Below are 24,633 nucleotides of genomic sequence, written 5' to 3' on the forward strand. Positions count from 1 at the left end.
TAGCCCTTTCTGTATAATGTGAGCTCCGTTTCAAGGGCAGGGCTTGGGCCCTAATCTGGAAAGGTCCTGGGTAATGTGAATGGCTTACAGAAGCATAAATTTAAACATGCATTTTGTCCCTTGCCCAGCACATCTATTCTCTTCACATACTTCTGGACACCATGATAACTTTAAGAAACACTAATAAAATTGAGAAACTTAAAAAAAAAAAAAAAATTGCCATGGGGATGCTGTGAAAATGAGTGATGCCATTTGGTTTCCTTATTGTTTCCAGAACTTTTGTCAGGATGTACCACTGACTCTTCAGTGCATCCAGCTTTCTGGGCATTGCTCAAGGATAGTGATATCCAGCTTCTGACTCCAGAAACAGCACAGAAAAGCAGTGAACTCTCTGGTGGAGTCATTGGGAAAGGCTGATGGAGGTGGAATTTCACCCTGAGACCTCAGACACCCTCATTCTGGAGCAGGGGATTAATTGCATGTGGCATCACTGCTGTGTGGTACATAGAACTGAAGGGAGGATTCGACTTACTGCCCTGGTTTTGAGTGAAATGTTTCTGTGGATGTTTGAGAAAGTGCTTGCAAAAGGCTTAAATTAAGGCACATAAAATATGAGTCAGCAGAGAATAAAAACCAGCAGCATCAACCTAGGACACAAATTTCCTCAGTGATCTGGAACTGGGCATTTCAGTCATGTACTTTACTTATTGAAATTGTCCTTAATTCGATCCAGTGCGCAGAACCTTCACTTCCTCTGGTGCAACTGTAGATTTCTCATGTCTCCTAATTTTAAGGCGCTTGATATATTCATTCAGGGAACTATATAAAAATGATTAAAAAATTTGATTTAATGGAGAATTGAGGAAAATTCATCTTCATTTTAAAAACTGGATTAATAGAATTTTAGAGAGAAAAGATCTTAGAAACTATCCTTTCCTCTATTTTGTACATGTAGGAAACTAATACCCAGAGAGAATATATCATTTGTTGAACATCATATAGTCCTCTTACTCACTATCTAGTTCTTTGCCCTGTGGTTCTTTTTTTTTTTTTTTTAAAGATTTATTTATTTTCTTTAATTTCCCCCCCTCCCCTGGTTGTCTGTTCTTGGTGTCTATTTGCTGCGTCTTGTTTCTTTGTCCGCTTCTGTTGTCGTCAGCGGCACGGGAAGTGTGGGCGGCGCCATTCCTGGGCAGGCTGCTCTTTTCTTTTCACGCTGGGCGGCTTTTCCTCACGGGCGCACTCCTTGCGCGTGGGGCTCCCCCACGCGGGGGACACCCTTGCGTGGCACGGCACTCCTTGCGCGCATCAGCGCTGCACATGGCCAGCTCCACACGGGTCAAGGAGGCCCGGGGTTTGAACCGCGGACCTCCCATATGGTAGACGGACGCCCTAACCACTGGGCCAAAGTCCCTTTCCCTGCCCTGTGGTTCTTATTCAAGAAGAAACCCCACTGACTCGAACTAAATTAGTGTGGAAAATTACCTCGGGGGAAGCAGATGTGGCTCAAACAGTTGGGCACCTGCCTACCACATGGGATGTCCCAGGTTGGTTTCCTGGTGCTGTTTAAAAGACGACATCTCCTAAAGCAAGACAGTGAGCTGACATGGCGGGCTAGTGTGGCAAGCTGACACAAGATGACCCACTGAGATGACGCAATGAGAGACACAACCAGCAGGGAGCAGAGGTGGCTCAAGTGATCGAGCTCCTCCCTCGCACATGGGAGGTCCCTAGTTCAGTTCCCAGTGCCTTCTAAAAAGAATACTATCAGAAACAGAAAGCACACAACGAACAGGCACAGTGAGCAGACAACAAGCGCAAAACAACGAGGTGGAGGTGGAGGGGGGGGATAAAATCTTTTAAAAATAAAGTACCTCGGTTTCTCTTATTATTACAGACACGTGTGTGTATACATGCACATGTATGCATATCTCTGTGTGTGCATGTGCCCCTTTTTAAAAAGTCTGAGTCTCAGTGCTAACCTAGAGCCTAAGAGCTTTAGAGCTGAGAGCACCTCTGCAGTCTGTTAGCCTTGATCCCCCACTAGGCAGATGAAATATTACAACAGCCCAGCAAAAACCAGCATGGCTTGGCCGGTTTTACAGCCAGCTCCGTGCAGAGCTCAGGATGGAACTCTGCTCTTCAGACAGCAGATGCTGCACTTTCCGGGGATTCCAGGCTTTCTCCAGTGTCTCTCCCATGGGTTGGGAAGTTTATATACCCAGTGAGCAAGAGAATACTCGAGAAGTAAGCTAAGTGAAATAATAAGGTAGCTGTAATCTATATGACAGATTTAACATAGAGATCGTCTTTAGGGCTGAAGATTGGGGCGTTTTTTGCCTTCCTTCTGTCGCCTTCAGAAAGGAGTAGAATACATTTCCACTTTCTTTGTGTCTCTCTTTCCAAACCAGCATATAAATAACGACCACATCCACGGAGAGAAGAAGGAGTTCGTGTGCCGGTGGCTGGATTGCTCAAGAGAGCAGAAGCCCTTCAAAGCCCAGTATATGTTGGTAGTGCATATGAGAAGGCACACGGGAGAGAAGCCTCACAAATGCACTGTGAGTATGGAAGTGGGCGGCTGGGAAGAGACTCGAGGTGTCACCTTGCACGCACGAGTGCTGGGATTTGCGCTGCAGGTCCTTTGTGGTTCTCCGAGGACCTCCCAGCTCAGGAGAGCCTGGGGTGGGTGGTGGAGGAGTGGGGTGGGCGTCGTCTGGTGATAAATGGCTGGGTTTTATTAATAGGTTTCTGGAGAGGAGCAGAGGAGTGGCAGACACTGGAGGGCTTGGGCAGTGATGGGAGGTTCTACAACCAGCCACATGTGGTTCTTGAGCATTGGAAAGGTAGCTAGGGCAACCAAGGAACTGGATGTTTCCATTTAATTTAAATAACCCCGGTGTGGCGGTAGCAACAAAAGCAGACAGGGCAGGTCTGAAGAGGGGGAAACGGGCCTCACCTGCTGGCTGGGAATGCACTCACCAGCCTAGCATCCACCTAGGCGTGCATTGCTAATTGCACCAGAGGACTTGGAAGACAGAGAGGTGTCAGCTTCCTACTTGAAAAGGTGGCTTTTTAAAAAGATAATCCTTTCACTTGGTTTTTAAGAACTTCGCCTTGCTTTTCTAAGCAGTCCCTGTGGTATATAGTTTGGACAGCTTACCGAGGGGACAGGCGACCCTGCGAGGTTAAACCTTCTTTCATGGAAGTGACTCAGCGAAGGTGCCCTGGGCATGGCTCAGCTTCTGGTACTTTACATCTTAAAGGCCCTTTACAAACATGATCAAATTCCTTGTCTTTGTATGGATACAAAGCCATATTAATGAACTTTGTGCTGAATCTGAAATCAGTGGGAATTCCAGGAGATCAATGAGCAGATAATGAAGCCCATTGTCCACATTGAGGGGTCTATTTAAAAAAAAAAAAACCCCAGGACTTTTACTAGCACTGAAAATGCTTTATTTTGAACAGCACTGAGCCACATCTGAATCCCAATAAATGCAGAGTTTAGGGGACTTTTGTTAGTCGGTTTTGAAAAGCTGCTGATCCTCAGAATGTCAGTTTTTCATCCACTTTCAGGGAGTGTTGCGCAGTCTGCTATTGTGTGGTGTAATCCAGATTTACCTGTTGTCCTCAGTTTGAAGGTTGTACAAAGGCCTACTCGAGACTAGAAAACTTGAAAACCCACTTGAGATCCCACACTGGAGAGAAACCATATGTCTGTGAGCACGAAGGTTGCAACAAGGCTTTTTCCAATGCCTCAGATCGCGCCAAGCACCAAAACAGAACACATTCCAATGAGGTAAGGCTTCTCCATGAGACAGCTCTTGGGGCAGAGGGCTCTAGGCTAGAAACAAAGAAACTGCACATGGGGAATATGAATGGAAAGACGAGATGTGTTCAGCTATCATTTCTCTTGGCCTTTCCCAGCCCTTGCTGGTTGTAAGCTGTAGGTGAAGCTTGAGAGGTAGGGTGGAAGCTCGCCTGGCTTGGATAAAAGGGAACGTCTTAAAGCCCTTGGCAAACTTGATTCCATGCTGTTCAGAGCTGCCACCTACTGGTCAAACAGGAGCACATAACTTGGAATTCAGTCCAGTTGCTCAGCCCTGACTAGTATGAATGCAAGCAAGGATGCTCCTTTAAGCACCAAGGATGGGTTCAGAAGCAGCATGTTGACAACTAACAGCTTACTGCTCAGGCAGCCACTTTCATTAGCTTTCTCCAGGAGGAACCTTCAAGTGCACCCTAACCAAAACAGACTTACAAAACAAACCTAAATATGGTTTCCAGACATTCTAAAATCCAAAGGATCTTGAAAGAGAGTCTCACAATTGTTCCTAGATGATTATTTAAAATATGACATTGAGTAACGCTTCATGGTAGTGGAGGGTTCCTGCTGTCTTGCTCTTTTTTTTATGTAATTTTCCCGAATTGTGAAGAATGGAAATGATTTCAGATTCAGTTTGCTGACTTTTTAGTGCATGTTGCCTGCAACTCCAACTTCCCCTTGAAGGTCAAGCTCAGTTCTGACTCCCATGAGATACCTTCTCTTCAACTAGTCAAGAGATTAACAAAAAGGTTCCCCGCATTTTGGGTATAAATAGGATGGCTAGCCAGTCATTTCTTCTTAACCTACCACCACACGCACACCATACACACACAAGCATGTCATCAGTTTGCATCAGATATGTTAGAGGAAGGAAATTTGCATCTATAACCCATGGAGTAGCTACATTTGACCTTACCAGATGTCGGGAAAGTCTTTTCATGATTTTCCGGGGAGACAGCTGGGGAGAGGCTATCCTCCAGTGAAAATAAACTGAGCTGAATAGCTTTAAAGTGGCAATGATTGTCCTTACTATGTTTTCTTTCTGCTAAAACTGAAAGAGGCAAAAAGCTCTCTAACAGGATTAATCACACCCTCTAAAGTGCACACTCAAACTCGCACATGCGAGTTCACATAGGCAAACTCTTTGAGGTCATGGTGGCATAAGGGATCTCCAGTTGTTTGGAATCTCCTATCATTGATTAACTTTTGGAAGACATTTCAGGGGAGTTGTCCACATTTCCATTCATGACATCAATTCTTCTTTTACTGTGCAATAGTTGTGGTATTTGTTATCTGTTGTACTTGTTCTGTACAAAGTTTTCTGGGTCCCGAATAGGCAAATCCGTAGAGACAGAAAGTAGATGAGTGGTTGCTGGGGGCTGGGGTAGAGAGGAATGGGGAAAGACTGGTAACAGGTATGGAGTTTCCTTTTGGAGTGAGCACAACATTGTGTCATCACACAGTAGTGATGGTTGTGCAACCTTGTGAATATACTAAAAACCACTGAATTGTGCAATTTAAAAAGGTGAACCTTATATGTGGATTCAATCTCAATGTAAAAAATAATTGGGGTTCTGGTTAGCTAGAATTTAATTAATATATTTAACTACATTTCATATATTTAAATACCATTTTCACTTAGAAATTTAGAGGATATTCCCATAGATTTCTGGCCAAGGCTCTCTCCTGCTATTGTGGAGAAAAATTGGGCAGCAGATATGTTAGGCTTAGCAATGTACATATGTAAATGTACTTACTGAGGTTATGGTCTTAAACTATGTACCCATGTCCTGTTTGCTTTAACTAAGTTTGTTGTAGCTGAACTCTTGTTCTTTGAGGTAAAAACCAGTCAAACCCAACAGCAGTTCATTCTTGTCCAATCCATGAGTTAAGGCAAAACTCCCTTCAACTTAACAAGAACTTAGTTCTTGCGGGCAGGGCTTAGAGAATGACACCTCATTTCTAATCACTAATGTGTGATGAAGAGCATCAGGAGAATTCTCTGGAAATGAATAAGACGTGACTCTGACTTCAAAGTATGTTGAAAATTTTAACAAAAATATCAAAATAATATACCTGCCTCTTTTAAAATCTTGATGGGAAAGTTCTCAAGAACATGCAGTTTGTTTTCTGCTACAGAAGGGGTGGGGGTTTATGATCAAAGGGTTTTGTTTGTTTTTTCACTACCCATCTAGCTGTGTCCTTATTTCCAGGCTGACCTAAAATATCCATATGCATATATTTCTAGAAAGACTAGCTCTTTGCACCTGTAATGCTGGCCTGGCTCCATGCTCGCTCCCTCCTCCCCACCCACTCACCTGTGCCCCATCCCTCCCAGCCTGCCTGCTGACGGAGCAAGAGGCCAAGCACAGGGCCAGTCTTAGAGCACTGGAAGGTAATAGCCCTGGTCATCAGAGCCATTCTTCTGTCCTAATGCATAGAATGTGATGTGCTCATTTCCTTGTATATATGCTGCAAATCACACAAGCTCCTGAACAGAAGTAATTCGTAGTTAATGGGAGTTAGTTCTACTCAAAGGAATCTCAAATTTGCAGGTAAAGTCTCTCAGGATAATTTTAGGAATCTTGGCGCCACTGCATTAGGACATTTCAGCATTTTAGGGGGTGCTCCATCTATTCTTGGGCTTTTAGTGAAAAAGCATCTTTTTAGACACATGCACTCTACAAGATAGGGCATCTTTTGTAATATAGTGGATGCATGTGGCTGCATTATATTAATCATGCTTTCTCATCGCTACTGCTTACCTAATAGCTCGTCTTCTGGAATACATAGGTATAAATATATACTCCTATAGGCATCCATGAATATATTATACATCAAGCCAAGTAATGGAATCACAGTTACAATGTGTGAATGGCAGCAGGTCTGCAATTGTAATAAATACTCAGCTATAAGTATCCATATAATTTTTTCCTTTGTTTTTTTAAAAAATATTTTTACGGGGTACAGGGGGTTGGACCTAGGACCTTGTACATGTGAAGCAGGTGCTCAACCACTGAGCTACCCATGCTCCCCATAAAATTTTTTATAACTGTATCTACAGACTTGATCACTGACCCATATAGAAAATGGAATTAATTTATAGACCTCATTACTTAGGAAGAGAGGACCAGCCAGGACTCCTTGTCCCCAGCACAACATCCAGCACTTCTAGTTTATAAATGAGTGTTCACAAGGGCCCATGACCAGACTTCGTGATTTTGAAAATCCAAAAGCTTCTGGAATTTTTGAGCCTTGAACACCCCCACACAGCTGAAGTGCTACCCAAAGAAACCTATTCTAGTGACTCTGAGATGGGGGGCACGTACGCAATCTTTTCATTAATGCCTCCCTGTAAATAGCACATTTTCAAAGGAAGGCAGAGTGATGTATCTGAGAAGTAGGATATTTATTTTTTCACGCTAGCTCTCTGAAATGTAGATAACTTTCTTCTGACTTGATTATGGGTACCTTTTAAGCCTCCTTCTGTCATCCTCATCATTATCATCACCATCATCATCATCACTATGTAATGTCTAGTGAGTACCATGGCACGAGGACACTTCTTCTTTCCCGCAGGTTAAATGTTTCCAAGAATATAAAAGCAATTTACACGTTCTTTGCTCGCCTGCATTATCTCTAAAATAATAACGTTTTAGAGCTAGTTGCTATGAACATCGAACAGTGTTCAAGTGGCCTTTATCGAACTCTGAGTTTCCGAAGGTATTTGAACACCTGAAAGCTTTGTGAAAGTTCTCGAAAGAATTAAAAATATAACGAACAACCACATAACCTGGGCTGGGGCATAACCACTTGCATAACAATCTTATGATTTTCATTCTTGTGGGGTTTGGCAGAAACCATATGTGTGCAAAATCCCAGGCTGCACAAAACGCTACACGGACCCCAGCTCCCTCCGGAAACACGTGAAGACAGTGCATGGCCCGGAAGCGCACGTCACCAAGAAGCAGCGTGGCGACATCCATCCCCGGCCCCCGCCGCCGCGCGATTCGGGCAGCCATGCGCACTCCCGGTCCCCCGGCCGGCAGACTCAGGGCGCCCTTGGGGAGCAGAAGGACCTCAGTAACACTACCTCAAAGCGAGAAGAATGCCTCCAAGTGAAAACGGTCAAAGCTGAGAAGCCCATGGTATGTCATTCGCTTTCCCTCTGATTCCCCCATACCCTGCCCGGGTCATTGGAACAGGAGAGGTAGCGTGGGTGATTATTCTCACGTCGCGAGGACCCAGGCTGGCCCCTTGCTTGCTCCTCCGGGCTGCCTTGGAATTAAGAAACTCAGGAGCTCGGTGGCCTGGCTTGAGTACTCAAAGTTGTTCTTCATAGAATAAGCCGGCTCAGAGAGGAACACCATAGTTTCCTAGCTGATATGTGGGACCGTGCCACTTTGTGGCAGGAAGCAAGACGTAGCTGTCTTTACTGGCAGAGTGCCTGGAGTGCCCAGTCTTGCCAAAAACATGTGCCCTGCCTTCTTTGCTCCAGCCACCCTAAGACATGGCACCTTTAGGAATCCCCAGTCCAGGGAGATGGGTCCCAAAACAAACCATTACAACTCGGTGTGATGAGGACTTTGATTACAGTCTGGAAAGAGCATTCGAGAGAGGAAATTTAACCTCCAGTGCACTGGGAGGTAGCGATGGGGGAAGGCAGAGCAGGCCATGGGGACGCAGAAGTTCTGCCCTGGGACAGGGGAAGCACCTGTGGGCGCAGCAGCAGGTGGAGAAGCACTAAGTGTGCCGAGAGCCCATGGGAGCGAGCAAGGGCACTGACGCCCAGGTGGGACAGGCACTTGGGAACAGGGAAGGAACAAGAAGGGTCAGGTTTGCTGCATTTGAAGGGCGGCATTTGAAGGGGGAATGGCGTGGCAAGCTCTATTTTTTAGAAATGTCAACGCCACAGGCAGTGCAGAGATGGGACCGGAAAACTGGAGATCATTTCTGCCGGCTCCCAGTTGTGCCTGCACCAAGGAGGTGGAGAGCAAGGGAAGGACTTGATGCATTTTTGTAGGTGGGAATCTTTATGATACGGTGGCTGACAGGAACTGTAGGTTATGCTACTTTTTCCTTTCAGAACTCATCTTATGATTTTGCTCTCTGTTTGTGCTGTACAACTCCTAGAAATTTCAGAAAGACAACAAGAAAAATTAAAAGAGGGTAGAAATGAGAGGAGTTTTAGCATGCTTCTATTTGGGCATATGTCTGATGGATTTACGATGCGTATGTCCTGAGCTCTGTGCTGTCACTCTCTGGACTGTGGAGAGGTAGCAGGACTGGGGAGAGTCGCATGCCCAGACCTGAGGAGGCAATGGTCAGTCAGGCAGATTTATACTCCGTTTAAGGGAATGTTTTCCTACAATCAGAGCGGTTCAGCAGTTGGAAGGCCTTCCTAGGAATCCGTGAGCAATGCCACTGTGGAGCAGCAGGTGGGAAATAAAATATATACAATTCCAGCATTGACAGCGTGGGAAACTACTTTTTAATGACCTACTGAGTTTGTCTTTGAACTCTTAGGTGACTGAGAAAATGACTTTCAGTTTGGCCAAAAGGAACGTGATCTAGACAGATTCATCCTTATTTTCCAGAGAGTAGTTGTGCTTTGCTTTTAAAAAGTACCTTAGTGAAAAATTTACTTATACACAAACACACAAAATGATCAATCACTATGCTTTTAAAAATAAGCAGTTCATAAATTCTGTTTTACACACACTTTTTAGGGGGATCACATATTTAGTTTCTAAAATAAAGTCCACCTGTATCTTAATTGTGCAGAACTTCATCAGTGTATCTTCAAGTTTTAATGAAATAAGGGAAGTGAATTTGTGGCAGCCTAATCTATATCATTGAAACGATGATTGCTATTCTTAGGACATGCTAAGAAACAGTCTGTTGTACCTTCACTGCACTTCTTCCCAGCTCAAGAAACCGTGTCGTCTCCTCTCCAAAGGACATGATTTCAAAACTTCCATTATTATTATTTTTTAATTGACAGAAGTTTCTGGCATTTTGGCTCAGTGATATCTTAGATGCCCCAAAATGTGAACTGTTTTGTAAAATGGTTATATCAGGTAGATTTAGGACTGAAAGAGGTCATAGAGCCTGAGAGTTAGACCCCATATTTTACAAATAAGAAAACTGAGATGCAGTGAGGCAGATAAATTAATCAGATTTCCACAGCAGCCTGTTGTGGGTATGTGTACACACATAAATATAAATATATGTATATCTATACCTTCAGAAGCATTTATTAGTGCACATCAGATTTACATTCCTAATATTCTTTCTTTTAAAAGTTGTCTTTGACTTGATCACCATGCTATAAATTAAATTCTTTCTTCTTTTTTCTTATTAATCCACTGTCTCTTCCGTCTAATGCTCCTAAATGTCTTGTTCTCACTTCCTAAGGACAGTGGGTAATAAGGTGAGGGAATTTTGCCTTCTCTGCTCTTTTGGTTTTGTTTTGTTTTCATTTTAACATTGAACTGTTTTTTCATGTACGTTCAGTTTTTGTGCCATTGTGATGATCTCTTTGGTCGTGAATGTTACTCAGCTCGTAGAAGCCATGTTCTTTGACTATTCAGCATGTGGAAAATGTGGAGTCAGATGGTGAAATTCATTGTTCTGTTTGTCTAGGTCTTCAGAATCACACCGTGGCTGACCAAGCAGACATTCTCAATGACTATTTAATTGTCATTTTACTGGTGTAAATTCATTCTGGGACTAGAATTGCACCACCTTCTTTGAGGATGATCTGATGTTAACAAATTTGTTCTTAGTGGTTTAATCTATATTTCAATGTCCAAGCTCATTTCAGCAGTTTTTATGACTGTGGGCATCTTGGCACCTCGTGGAAGTGTGTGTCTCTGTGTGTGTACGTACATACATATTCACAGATTCATGTGTACACACATTGCTTGACAATCCAAATAAAATAAAAGACAGCCAGGAAAGCTCCAGCTACGCCAGGAAAGGAGCCAGTGGTCTGGACTCCTCGATTGATGAGGAAGAACATTGAGCAAGTCTTCATGTACTCAAGATCAAATTTGTGTATTTTATTTTGCTCTGCTTGGTCGCCCGGGACAGATTTTTTCGTATCATGTAGCCTTCCTTAGAAAGTAGACACTGCTTGTCTTGTTCATTTGCTTGGGTGTGTGTACTGTGATGGCAAAAATAATGTAACAGGTTCCACTGAAAAGACCTGTCTCCCACAACCCGTTGATGACAGCCCTTTGGGCACCACCTTTGACAGAGTCGTCTGTGATCGAGTGTGTGCATCTGTCTCTCCCTGGGGGCTTTTCTCTTTGACCTGCTGCCAGTGACTCCAGTTTTTCTAACACTGGAGAAGGTCCTGTTAAGGAATGGATGCAGCATGGGCTGGCTGAGTGCCCAGGCTGGTGGCTGCACCATGGACTTGGTGACTTTCAGCAGTCACTGAACTTCTCTAACGTGGCTTTTCTTAGCCCTATGGAAAGGATTAGACTGTCAACCAGGTACCACTAGAACGTTAGATAAAATGATTCTGTGTTGTACGGACTGTCCTGCAGTTCATGGCAGGCCACTTTATATTGTTGGCCCCCTCCCACTAAATGACAGTCATGCCCCCCAGGCTTTGGGACAGCCAACCCCTCCACCCCCTCATCCCCGACCCCTATTTCCAGAATCCCCTTGGCTTCAGTTCTCTCCCTGCAACTGCTGCATTAGATGAATTCCCATCTAGTTGCAGAATTTTCTTAGAGTCCGCTTGGTTAGGGGACACTTGCCAGTTCTCCCAGTGAAACAGTTGGGGGCCTGTCTGCAGGAATGGCAGACCCATGGCAGCTGTGATTTGCAGCCTCTCTTCTTCTCTGGCTATAGCAGAAGCTCAGGGGTTGATGTTTTACTTACGCTGCCTTTACTCATACCAGTTAAGGCTCTGAAATACAGGGAAAGCAGAAAAAAGAAAAGAGTTACAAAGAGTTTGGGTCACCAGCCCTAAACAGTTTAGAGAGGGCACTGTGCAGTTACAGAGCATACCTTGCATCTGTTTTAGCTGAGCAAAATGAGCACAGAGGAAGATGACACAGGACACAAAAAATCGCTGCCTTTTTAATCCTTTGTGTGTCCTCAGGATCTCTCCCTGAATTCCCACCACAATCCCTAAGATAAGTTGCCCCCATTTTATAGGTAGGGAGACCGAGGTTTAGAGTGGCTAAGTAATTTGCTCAAAGAACACAGTGGTAGAGGTGGGATTCGAACCTGCTTGCAGAGTTGGCATTTTTGGCTGGATTCTGGTGCTGAGATCACGCAGTCACTCTTCATCTGCTTTGACTCCCACTGCCTGTCCACCTGGTGGCCCATCAACCATTTTGGCCGGGAGAGGCCACCTCCAGTCACCAGACCTAGTTTTTCTCCTTGTTCAACCGACCATTTACGTAGTGCATGAGCTCTTGTCATCGGCTTCCTCCTCTCGTCTCTCCCGGGTGACATCTCTCTCCCATCCTCTTGACCCCAGCAGACATCTCAGCCAAGCCCTGGTGGTCAGTCTTCATGCAGCAGCCAGCAGTCCCCCATCAGCAACTATTCCAACAGTGGACTCGAGCTCCATCTGACGGAGGGAGGTAGTATAGGAGACCTCAGCGCCATCGACGACACCCCAATCATGGACTCGACCATTTCCACCGCCACCACCGCCCTCGCTCTGCAGACCAGGAGGAACACGGCAGCCACCAAATGGATGGAGCACGTGAAGCTAGAAAGGCTAAAGCAAGTGAACGGAATGCTTCCGCGACTGAATCCCATTCTACCCCCCAGAGCCCCAGCGGTCTCGCCTCTCATAGGGAACGGTGAGTTCCACGTCCCATCACGTGTCCGCCCAGGCTTCCTCGTGTTCTTTTGAAGGTGGCCAGAGCACTGTGAGAGGAACCGGGCCCATCTGCTGTATTTGCTGCTGTGGTTTTCTCAAACAGTCCTAAAATTATGCTGGAACATATCAGCACGTAACGTATCAGTAACACGCGTGATATATAATGTAGGCATGTTGAGCCCATTCGAGTTGACTCTGTCGTAAAATAGGTAGTAACAAGATAATTACTGAAACAGCAAAATCAGACAGTGCCTCATATTCTGATTTTGAAATTGTGACAATTAGACTAGGGAAAGGGAATCCCAGTAGAAGAGGCATCTGTGGTTTGCACTCCATCTCTGATTTCCTGAACCAAAATCCAGATTAGCAGCCACTTTTATTGATGTCTGCCCCATTCAAGAAAAAGCACGTGACTTTCCCCATGGTCAGCCCCCTGTCAAATTTTTGCTTCTGAGATGACACTATGCCTGGAGCGTGTCCCAAAAGGCAACCACTCCATGCCCCAGTCCAGGTGGGTCCCACCGGTCATAGGAGGATGAATAAATAGGATGCTCTGAGGGATACGAGCTCCTGGAATACCTTTGGTCTGTGACTTGGATATAGTTTGAGCACCCCAAGGTAGAGATCTCAAGATTCTTCAATTTGTCCTTGTACTAAAACTGTGGATAAGCTTAGCTGAATCCAGGGAGGAGCAGTTAATGTTTTGTTTAAGCAAACCACTGACAGGTCATGGGCCAAATCCAGCCTGTCACTTGTTTTTGTAAATAAAGTTTTATTGGCACCCGGCCACAGCCCCTCAGTTTCGTGTTGCCCGAGGCTGCTCCCCGGCTCCACTGCAGAGCTGAGTAGCTGTGGCAGAGCCCGGGTGGCCCGCGACACCAAAACATTTACCACGCGGTTGGCAGGAGAAGCGTGCCCCGGCCCCGCCTCCGTGATGCTTGAAATAACTCGGTCCCCATGGTGATTCTTTCTCTTTCTCCTGACATGCTTTCTTTCCAGGCATACAGCCAAATAACAGCTGCAGTTTGGGTGGGTCCGTGACACTCCTCCCGAACAGAAGCGACCTCTCTGGGGTGGACATCACCATGTTGAACATGGCCAACAGGAGGGACAGCAGCGCCAGCACCATTAGCTCCGCCTACCTGAGCAGCCGCCGGTCCTCGGGGATCTCGCCCTGCTTTTCCAGCCGGAGATCCAGCGAGGCGTCCCAGGTGGAGGGGCGGCCCCAGAATGTGAGCGTGGCCGACTCCTACGACCCCATCTCCACGGACGCCTCGCGCCGGTCCAGCGAGGCCAGCCAGTGCGACGGCCTGCCCAGCCTGCTCAGCCTCACGCCCGCCCAGCAGTACCGCCTGAAGGCCAAGTACGCCGCGGCCACCGGCGGGCCCCCGCCCACGCCCCTGCCCAACATGGACAGGATGAGCCTGAAGACCAGGATGGCGCTGCTCGGGGACGGCAGGGAGGCCGGGGTGTCCTTACCCCCCGTCAACCCGCCCCGGCGGTGCAGCGACGGGGGAGCTCACAGTTACGGCCGGCGCCACCTGCTTCCCCACGACGTGCTGGGAAACGGGGTGAGAAGAGCCAGTGACCCTGTGAGGACTGTCTCGGAGAGCCTTTCCTTGCCCAGAGTTCAGCGTTTCAACAGCCTCAACAGCTTCAGTCCTCCCGATTTGCCTCCATCTGTGGAGAAGCGCAGCTTAGTGCTTCAGAACTACACGCGGCCCGAGGGCGGCCAGTGCCGGAACCTCTACCCGTCTCCCTGTCCCCCGAGTATTACCGAGAATGTCACCCTGGAGTCCCTGACCATGGACGCCGACGCGAGCTTGAACGATGAGGATTTCTTGCCAGACGACGTGGTGCAGTATTTGAATTCACAAAACCAAGCGGGCTACGAGCAGCCCTTCGCCAGCAACCTCTCCGAGGACGGCAAGGTGCCCCATGGGTCTGGCGTGGGGAATGGCCCCAGCGAGTTTGACTTGTCCGCGCTGTCAGATGGCCACGTCAGCCAGCAGTTCCGCGCCCTCGAGCAGCCCTGCCCGGGAGCCAACAAGAACGACCTGCCCATCCAGTGGAACGAAGTCAGCTCTGGAAGCGCAGACCTGTCCTCCTCGAAGCTGAAGTGTGGGCAGCGTTCCACGGGGCCGCAGGCTCGGGCCTTTGGGTCGTACGCCAGCGGGGCTGTCCACCAGCAGAATCCACTGAGGAACGGGGCCGGCCTGGCCGGGGGGTATCCGGCCCTCGGGGAAAACGGCAGCCCCTTCGGTGGCCCCGAGCACTTGATGATCCGCGGCGGTGGCCCTGGAGCCAGCCAAGGCCTTGCCTTCCATGAACAGCCTTATAAGGCCCAGCAGTACGGGCACTGCCTAAACAGGCAGCCGACCGCCTCGGGCGTGCTGGGCGAAGCCTGCAGCGCGGCGATTCTGGGATCGAAGCTTAAGAGCACCAGCATGCCAGGGAGCGGGGGCCAGCCAGAGTTTGGCATGTCGGCGGTGCCGGACGAGTCAGCTGGCAGTGTGGTGAATGGCATGCAGAACCCAGAGCTGGGGGGACAGGGATACCTCGTTCCTCCACTGCTCGGCGACAGCATGCACCACCAGGGAGGAGGCCGCCCCGGCCAGGGGATGTTAGGGCAGGTTAGTGCTACCTCACACATCAGCATCTATCCAGGGCCAGAGAGCTGCCCGCCAGGGGCTCCCGGCGCCGGCAGCCTGCCATCCGGCTTGGCGGCTAGCAGGGGCTACCAGCCGTGTGTCAGCTACGGGGGCAGCCGGCGCCAGGCGGTGCCCAGGGGCGGCCTGGCCCTGCAGCTGGCGCAGATGAGTGGCACCAGTCAGACCTGCAGGGTGAACGGCGTCAAGATGGAGATGCAAGGGCAGCCCCTCCAGCTCTGTTCCAATGTGCAGAATTACTCTGGTCAGTTCTATGACCAAACCATGGGCTTCAGTCCGCAAGACACGAAAGCCAGCTCCTTCTCCATCCCCGAAGCCAACTGCTTGCTGCAGGGGGCCGAAAACTCTGAATTACTTTCCCCGGGTGCTAACCAGGTAACGAGCACGGTTGACAGCCTTGACAGCCATGACCTAGAGGGGGTGCAGATCGATTTTGATGCCATCATCGACGACGGGGACCATGCCAGCCTGATGTCGGGAGCCCTGAGCCCGAGTATCCTCCAGAACCTCTCCCATAGCTCCTCCCGGCTCACGACGCCACGGGCGTCCCTCCCGTTCCCAGCGCTGTCGGCCGGTACCACCAACATGGCTATCGGGGACATGAGTTCGTTGCTGACCTCCCTTGCGGAAGAAAGCAAATTCCTTGCAGTGATGCAGTAGGGCTTAGGGAACAACAAGATTGCAAACAAGCATAAAATGGTAGGAGTTTGAACGACTAAATGGACTCCGTTTTTTGTTGGTCTGTCTTTTTAGTTCTGTATGTATTCTAGTAAATCTCATCTCACCTAACTGGGATGTGTTTCAAGTATATTCCTTTTATGGAAAAGGACTCTGAAAAACCCTTAAGTATTCTAGGGAGAAACCGTCTTCCATTTCAGTTTTGAATCAGTATTGTTATGCTCACTCGAACCACCCTCTTTTTTTTTTTTAAACAATAAGCCCATCCTCTTTTTTAGTAAACCGTGTAAACGTGTGATGTGCATGATCTTCTTTCTTTGAGAAGAGAGGTCAAACGAAAGGATTTGACATGCTCTTCTGTTACTCAAAAGAAACGGGAGTCGACTTGCAAATGACCAAGGGGGTTATACTTCCAGTTTTTAAAATTTTCCTCTGCATAGGCTCAGTGTCTCCCTGCTCACACACACAGACACACACACACACACATTGGGCACAAGAAGCAGAATATATATGGTGAGCTCAAGAATTCTTTGTGGGTGCACAGTAGCATGGGTAACAGATTTTTCACATGCTCGCCATCCCCTAATTCAGTTCAAGACATACTTTCTGCAGTGGCACGCAAGTGGAAGTGGGAGGCTTTTGCGAATGAAATAGTTTCTGCACAGTTTGGGTTTTAACTTCTTCATGTCCCTAAGTGTGCTTTGGGTGGGGATGTTTACAAGGGTCAGTTCTCAGTTTCCAGGTTTGCCTACTCTCTCTCTTCTTGAACGGTCTGTACTGCTTAGCAGTGTAGTGAGATAGGGAGGACAACAGTTGGTGACACTCGCCCACATTGCTATTTCATCTGTTCTGGAAAGAAGTTAGATAGATTATAGATTGAAGCTACTGGGTAGAATTAGTGTGGGGAAAATGTGACTTTGCCATGTTCGTTGCTTACTTCCAGTACTTTCCCCATTATCATAGATAACTGAGAATCAATTGTCTATAGTTCTAAGTATATAGGAATTTAAACAACCCCACCATGAGCTATATTTTTAGCATATGTTAATTTCTACGATAGCCAAGGAGTTTTTCTATTTTAAACCACCTATTATAAGGGATTTTTAAAACCTGTGAAAGAAAAAGCTCATATATAATGATATTTGGAATAAATCTCATTGACCATTTTTAATATTTGAGCACACTAGGGTGAGTGTTTAGCAGCTGCGTGGATTCCTTTTAAAAACCTTACCTATTAAATACTGCACCCATTTAAGAAATTAAATGTAATATGCAGTTAGTCCATAATATGGACTGGTATCTGTATTTTTGTTTTGGATTAAAACATTTAAAGATTTAAAACAACCAGCTACTCCCCATGTGCAGTTGATACACATAAATGACATACTGTGTGTGCACGAAAAGTACATGGATTATCCACAGACCATATTATTTTTGAAAATATGTAAACTATTAAAATAAAATATTAACACCACAAACACCTGCTATATTCTGTCCCATTAATCCCTGGACTTGGATTAATCCAAAGTGATTTGTGATTCCATTGTGCGGCTTTTTCTTTTTATTCCTGCTATTTGAATTAGTACGAGAAAGACAAAATAAAATAAAATAAAATGTCAGATAATAGGGAGCATGTAGAGACCAGCCCAATTTTCTCATGTTTGTTTTCTCTCCTTTGGACTAAGAATCTCAGTCCGGAGGTAAATTTGCCATTGAGGACTTCGTGGCTAAGACAGTTGGGGTTGCTTTCAACAAGACCAACAGAGGGATGACGCTGAGATTTCTACTCCTGCCGTCCTCCCGCACGGAGAATCTTCTTTTAAGGCAAAGGATTTCTCCCCTTTGGAACACAGCCCCAGATCATGAGAGAATTACTGATCTGAGCTCAGGCCAGTAGAGTCTCTTTCACTTTATACCTGAAAAAAAAACAGGGATTTTTTTCTGTGTTCTTCAGATAAGTCGTGATCTGGTCACAAAATCGGCAGTCTCTGCCTTGAATCTTATTTTTCCATGAACCTCGATATCATCAGAGTCCTGGTTTTATCTAATACCCTGTTATGGCTCAGCACAATTCCTTTCCTACTCTTAGATTCAAAAATGGCACCCTATTCCAATTCAGAAAAAGGCTGCTGAGCCAGCACGAAGGTGCTGAGCGCTGCTCTCCGGAGCAAGGCAGGTGGGTCCCTGGCATCCCACTCACCTCCAGCCTGGGAGTTTTTTCCCTCCAGTAATATTCCTGGACAGGAACTGCACTCCCCAATGACCATCATTTCCCAAATCAACTTTTGTCCTTCACGAAGGATGGATCCCACATTGGTATTAGCCACTGTTACCTTCCATTTCTGTTTGCCTCTTTGGCTCCAGGTTGTTCTCTCTGTTACCCGTTTTCTCTTTTTCTCTTCATACTTGTTTTCCTCGCCATTGCCTTGAGATTTGCAGGAGACACACATGCTTTAGCTCAATATTTGGCTTCTCTCAATGTGGAAAGTACAGAAGGATGGAGGAGAGGAGAGAGGGGAGAACATGAAACATTCCAGGATTTCAGTGATCCATCATAAAGTCCAGGGGAAGGGAGGCCTTTTGAGGTCTGTTGAAAGGTTCCCATCAGGACTGAAGATCTCAATGTTAGGGGAACCCACTCACCCCCAGCCTCCCAACTTCTCTCTGCTGCTCAGACCGATGAGTTGAGGAAGGTAACACTCACTGATTTCACCATCCCACTTCTTAACGTAGGTTCATGCATGGGATTCCTGTTTAACATCTATGTTCAGCGTGTTCTTAGGTTTCAAACCATTTGCGTTTCTTCTGAAGAACTCATTAGACCGACCCCTGTTACTTGCACCTTGGCTCACCCTCTGGAGCCACAGTGTTTGAATTCTTGCGATGTACGTGCCTTATTTTTATGTTAAGCTTGTTGAGGAGAGGGACCAATTGATGTTGCCAAATCATAGCTTGACGCCATGCAGCTCACTGGTGGAAGAGCACACGATTGTAACAGAGCCTGAACTGTCTTGTATGTAACCTGGTTTTCCTGTGTTGTTTTTGACCTGCTAGGACTTTCTCTTTTGAAAAGTTACTGTCGTGTATCCTGCAAACATGTAAGATAAAATACAAGTTCTTTTTTTTTTTTCACCTTTTTTAGATTTTTAAAAAATAAAATGTGTAATCCTTTTTTTAAAAGAAACACCTGTAAATACATTTAAGTATTGTAGGAATAGTGTTCGGATGTAACCTGGCCCCGGCCGCTCCTTGGATAAGCCTGCAGTTGGCTGTGACGCTTCCGCACGCACCTCAAGCTCAGGGGCGGCAGTCCAGGCCACAGATGAACTCTACTTTTGCTTTCAGAACCACTTAGTCCTTTTGTAACAAAGAGAAAAGAAAGAAAAAAAAAAAACCATTTCTTACAATGTCAATAAAAAAACTTTGTACTGAAATTTTCCTTGGTGGTTGCTTGACTTCATTCCCAGCTGAGTGCAAAGAGGGCTTGCTTGGGAGGTGGCCAGCGCCCATGCTGGAGTCGACATCCCCAGAAAGCTGAATGGACTTCTGCTGAGACTTGGCCTGTCACCTGCTACCTGGAGCCCAGGGTCCACGCTGACGGTGGCAGGAGCGTGGTAAGCCTGCGAGTCGCCGTATTGATGACTTTTTTGTTTCCGTCACTTTGACCAACTCTCAGGAGGAAGCACCTGAACATGGTTTCATGCCTAACGACTTAACTCCCTCCTCTTTTATTTTCTCAGGCTCCTTTCAGCAACACCCTAATGTGTGCTCCTGGAAAATCTCCCATGAATGAAAACTTTTAGTGGCATTTCATAGCCAGCTTCAGACAGCAATGCAAATTGTTTCCTGTATTTGTCTTTTCTGGTCAGCTGATGGTATTATTCTGCAGCCATCCTAGAGACCCCAGAAGGATTCCCTTCCTCGCTCTTGAGGAGCCTCAGATGTCTGAGCCACAGGTCGAGGGCAGTGGCTTTTTTCTGGGAACGCCAGGCCGGTCCTGGCTGGGGGGCGTGTCTTGGGGATAGGTTGGGTGTGGCTCCTGCCCCATCCTCTCCCCAGGTGGCCATGCACCCTGGAGGTGATGACTTGCCTTCCTGACCTGGCAGGGATTCTCTGGTCATAGGGATGCTTCGTGCATTCCTGATTAACCGAAGAGAATTTCCTCACTTAAAGTGTTCAACTATTTCAGAAAAAAATAAGAATGACTAGGAACTGATACCCTGTCTCAGGTATAAGTAAGTTGTCAGCTTACAGAGGTGCAAGCCATGTCCCAAGTCAGAAGGAAACGAGTACGAGAAATGAGGCTGATAGCAAGGGAAGGTAGAAGGAAGGTGACCCAGGAACGAGGCCGAGCATGGAGCTCATCCTGTGGACCCCTGAACAATCTTGTGAGCCTGCACATGGACTGTTTTGAAAAAATACCTCCAGTGGAGGAAGGGGAAGCACAGTTGAAGGTAAAATAGCACTGCAATCTATTTGGCATTTCATAAAGACGTTTTTAAATAATTTTAGGAATTCCAGATACTATGTATTACCCAAACAAAAATGTAGTAGGAGGATGCTAGAAATATTGGGAGAGTTAAACCACTGCCAAAATGTCCTATTCATCTTTAGTTCCTCCAGGATTTTCTATCTTTTCTTGGCAGGTTCCCCCCCTGCCCCCGCCCCCCTGTGGTTTTACCTTATAATTTATCCACTATTCCAGCGTTAGCCTATTCTCACCCAGAAGAGGCATCTTAGGTTTTATAAAATCTCTCACCTGTCTCTGAATCTCTTCCCACTTTCTCGCACATTGATTCCATCCTTCCTCAGCAACCAATCCTAGGCTGTGATGCTTCCCATCTTCAAAAGAACTTAGGACTTACTTGGGGAAATACAAGATGTGTTGGATTGCTTCAATAAATGCCTGGATATCTAATACTCTATCAGCTTCCTTTATAGGAACCAGACAGGGGAAGATGAGTAAAATGCAGGGTGTCCATCAGCATCCAGCTGGGAGGGACAGATGTGTGAAAACAGAAGACTGTGCAACGTAACCATAGAAGATGGTCCAGGGGATGTTCAGTTTCAGGTATTCTCTGCTGGAAGAGCTTATGACAGGATTCTGATCCTTGCTACTATTGAGCTTATGGGCTCAATAATATTTTGTGGGGAACTGTCCTGTGCACTATAAGGTGTTTAGCAGCATCCCTCACCGATAACCACTAAATGCCAATAGCCCCCTCTCCCCAGTTGCGGCAACCAAAACTTGTGCTAGACATTGCCAAATGTCCCGTGGAGAGCATGGTTGACCCGGTTGAGCACCCAGGTGTATGGAATGAAAGTGCAAGTAGAGATGTGCTGCAGGCAGGTGCCCTAAAGAGAGACTCTAGCCATAGACCCAGACTTGGGAGTCTCTGGCATGTAGGTGGCATTTGAAGCAAAGGATAGAGGTGTAGACTGAGAAGAGGGTTGACAAGTGCCGTGGAGCACTGGCACATAGTGCCAAGGCAGAGGGGGCACATCTGAGGAAGACGGGGCAGATTAAACGAGGGAGGCAGTCTATCAGGAGAGAGGGAGAGGTGGGGTGTTCTGGAAACAGGGGGAAGGAAATATCAGGAGGCCGGTATTGCTTAAAACACACACACACATAGGTGAGTAAACACAGAATGAAAAATCCTGGCTTTGGGAGTTAGAGGCCCGGGGCAACACTGGGGAAATGTTTTTCAGTGGAGTGTAAGGGAACAGAAACCAAATCACCGTGGCTGAGGATTAAGTGACACATGATACAAAGGGGAATCCAGTGGCCTCTTTCAAGTAGCATGTCATGTTTCATCACATCCAGGATGCCCTTGGGAGAGAAACATGTCACCCCATGCTCCCACCAAGAAAGAAAGAACACTGCCAATTCAATTATGGCTTGATGTTTCTTATCCTCTGTAAGACACAGTACAGTTTCGGGGAGTTACTAAGATGTGCACCTAGGAAAGCAGGAAATGCGGTATTTCCAAGGGGAAGGAAAGAGAGTGGTTCAAGGCAGGGTGGGGAGGTTGGAATTTCCTGGGGGTGACTCCTTTTCTTTCTTGTTTTGAGGTGCAAAAATCTTGACTATATTGGTTAGCCAGTGAGAAAAAGGCAGAAAAGTTTGATGCTCCAGTGGACAGAGCATGAGGTGGAATGGCTGTCCTGAGAAACAAGGGGAGGTGGTGGGGATGAGTGCAGATCGAGACCTGGAGATGGGTACAGGAGGTCAAGGAGTTGAGGGAATGCAAAGGGGACATAGACCTGTGATGACATAGAGTTGTCTGGCAATATACTAGGAAAATGAACTTGAATGGGGCTTTTAGAACGCATGAATGAAGAGTGAGGAAGGTGTTGAGAGAGAGGATGGAGAATCCTCTGCTGAGTCCCTACCGGGATCTGGATTTGGATTTACTAGGGGCAGGACTCGGGTGGGCCAGGGTTTAAATCTATTTCAGAGCAAGCAATTGCTTAAAAGAGTTTTTTGTTAGTGATCCTGGGTGACGTGGGTGGGGATTGCTGGGGAATGGCAGGAGATGAGGGTAGAGTTGAGGAGGGGTCCCTTGGAAAGTCCGTGGGCCCCAGGCCACTGTGCTCCGTGTCCCGCTCAAGCATCGTCTTCCTCTTTAGCTTCTGTGGGCTCTTCCTGCTTCCCACCCCAAATAGCCCAGATCTTCCCAGCTTCAGGAGGCTGGGTTCCAGCATTGGCTGTGCAAAGCCAAAGCATGGCCACAGCACTGAGGGGAAAGCATTGGGGGAGAGAGAACTTGGACCACGTTTACAAGTTGAATTGTCTTCCCCAAAAAGACAAGTCCCAACCTTACTTGGAAATAGGGTCTTTGAAGATGTGATTAGTCCAAGTGAAGTAATACTGGCATAATCCAATATGACCAGTGTCTTTAAAAGGGGAGAGGAGACCCAGGCAGACATGGGGGAAAAGACAACCAAGGCAGACACTGGAGCCCACGAATTGCCCCTAAGCCAACAGAAGCTAGAAGGCCGAGAAGGATCCTCCCCTACAGCTTGCATGTCTAACCTCCAGAACTGTGAGCCCATCGATTTCTACTGTTTTTAAGCCACCCCGGTGTGGTCCTTTGTTATGGCAGTCCCTGGAAAGTGAGGCAGATCAAAAGACACAGAACTTTCCCTCATGGGCTCTTCACCAAACAAGCAAGAAGCTACACGTGAAATTCCTAGTTGAGTGTATATAGGTTATTATACATGTATGTCTATTATGATACACATATGAGAAATTATTTAATAAAGTCACAGGCTCGTTGTCCTCCCTGCTGCATCTCCTTTCCACCTGGTCACAGCTCTGTAGGACTCAGCTCAGCCCTTCCTCTTGCTCCTGGTTTCCCTCCTTCTTAAGCCATCCAGGCCGAGGCTGAGAGACTGAGGTGAGAGGTGGCCTGGCAGGTCCGCTAGCCAGGCTGGAAGGAGCCTGGCGCCGTGACGAGAGGCCCGCCTCACCCACAGGGGCCCTGCGGAGGGAGGCTGCCGCTGCGCTGGCTAAGCGTTGGGCGTGTGTGCAGTGCCCTTCCTCTTTTCCTGGGCTGCTTATGTCTTAAACGGGGCCTCTTTCTCCAGATCTAGTAGAATCTGCATGTTGTAGCTAAAGAAAGACTCTAGTCACTCAAATTAGAGGCAATTAAAACCTGCTCCTGTCTCTGCTTTTGTGAAAGGTCTAGCCCTAGGTTGTGTGCTTCTGGTGTCAGTGGGCAAAGGGAGCTCTCTGCAGTCACCTCCCTCCTGGTCGTTGCAATCAAAATTCCAAATGTGCATTTGGTGGTGTTTGATTGAAACCCAGGGGAGCCCAGGGCATCACTCCTGGGGTTCAGCTAATGCCCTAACTGACAGCTGGCGAGCTTATGAAACAGAGGAGTACCCTACTTGAGGCTGTCTGTGGAGAGCAGGCGGGAAGAGAACCAAGCACGACTGCTCCTTCTTCGCACAGACCACCTGCTGGAGCCCCTGCTCCTGCAAGGGGCCTGGGAAAGAGCAAAAGCTTGCCAGTGCCAGCGGTCCAGCCTGGAACACGACCTTGCCTGCTGCCCTCATCCCCCTGCAGCTGTGAATCTCATGCCCTCGGGGTCCCGACGGGATCCACCCTCAGAAGTCCTCAGAGTTGGCAGACACAAAGCCTGCAGCCCTGCAGGGCTTGCAAAAGCCAAGCGTGCGGAGGTGTGATTCACTGAGTTCCCAGAGGAAAGGGAGGCAGCCAGCTGGCAGAGAAGAACTGAGCGGGAGGCCAAGGAATTCCGTTGCTATTTGGATGGAGATGAGCAGCCAGCTACCTCCCTTTTCCTCCTCTCCCGCTGAGGCGTGGAGCTGGAGGCTAACCAGGGCCCTGGGGGAAGAAGGAAAGAACTCAAGCTGCTTTGGTTCTACCAAGATAAGCGAGTCTTCTGTGGCCCGCACCCTCACTGAGTCCAGGCATACATGTGCTTTCTTTGAAGATGATTCTGATGCTTCCAAATGTTTATCCAAAATATACCTAGATGCATTGCCCAGAGGTAAATCATTTTTTAACAAGTAGCAACCTGGGTAAACAAGAAAGAATCATTTTGGCACGCAATTTAGCAAAAAGCCCACTGCGTCAT

General features: G+C 47.2%; 1 protein-coding gene across 12 annotated transcripts in view; it reads left to right on the forward strand.

Annotated features, from left to right (window-relative positions):
- Window positions 1-19,464, forward strand: part of GLI3 (GLI family zinc finger 3) — a 285,033-nt gene extending 265,569 nt beyond the window's left edge. For 6 of the 12 annotated variants that reach the window (XM_071215080.1, XM_058296748.1, XM_023586075.3 and 3 more), the window contains 5 exons: window positions 2,412-2,561; window positions 3,638-3,802; window positions 7,687-7,977; window positions 12,336-12,663; window positions 13,683-19,464. In XM_071215080.1, coding sequence (XP_071071181.1) covers window positions 2,412-2,561; window positions 3,638-3,802; window positions 7,687-7,977; window positions 12,336-12,663; window positions 13,683-16,012 — 3,264 coding nt within the window. In that variant the 3' untranslated portion in view covers window positions 16,013-19,464. Of the gene's footprint in view, window positions 1-2,411; window positions 2,562-3,637; window positions 3,803-7,686; window positions 7,978-12,332; window positions 12,664-13,682 lie in introns of all 12 variants that reach the window. The other 6 variants (XM_023586074.3, XM_023586076.3, XM_071215081.1 and 3 more) reach the window with 2 other exon arrangements.
- Window positions 19,465-24,633: the final 5,169 nt, after the last annotated feature.

This window comes from Dasypus novemcinctus, chromosome 5, assembly GCF_030445035.2.
Source record: "Dasypus novemcinctus isolate mDasNov1 chromosome 5, mDasNov1.1.hap2, whole genome shotgun sequence".
NCBI classification, from domain to species: domain Eukaryota; kingdom Metazoa; phylum Chordata; class Mammalia; order Cingulata; family Dasypodidae; genus Dasypus; species Dasypus novemcinctus.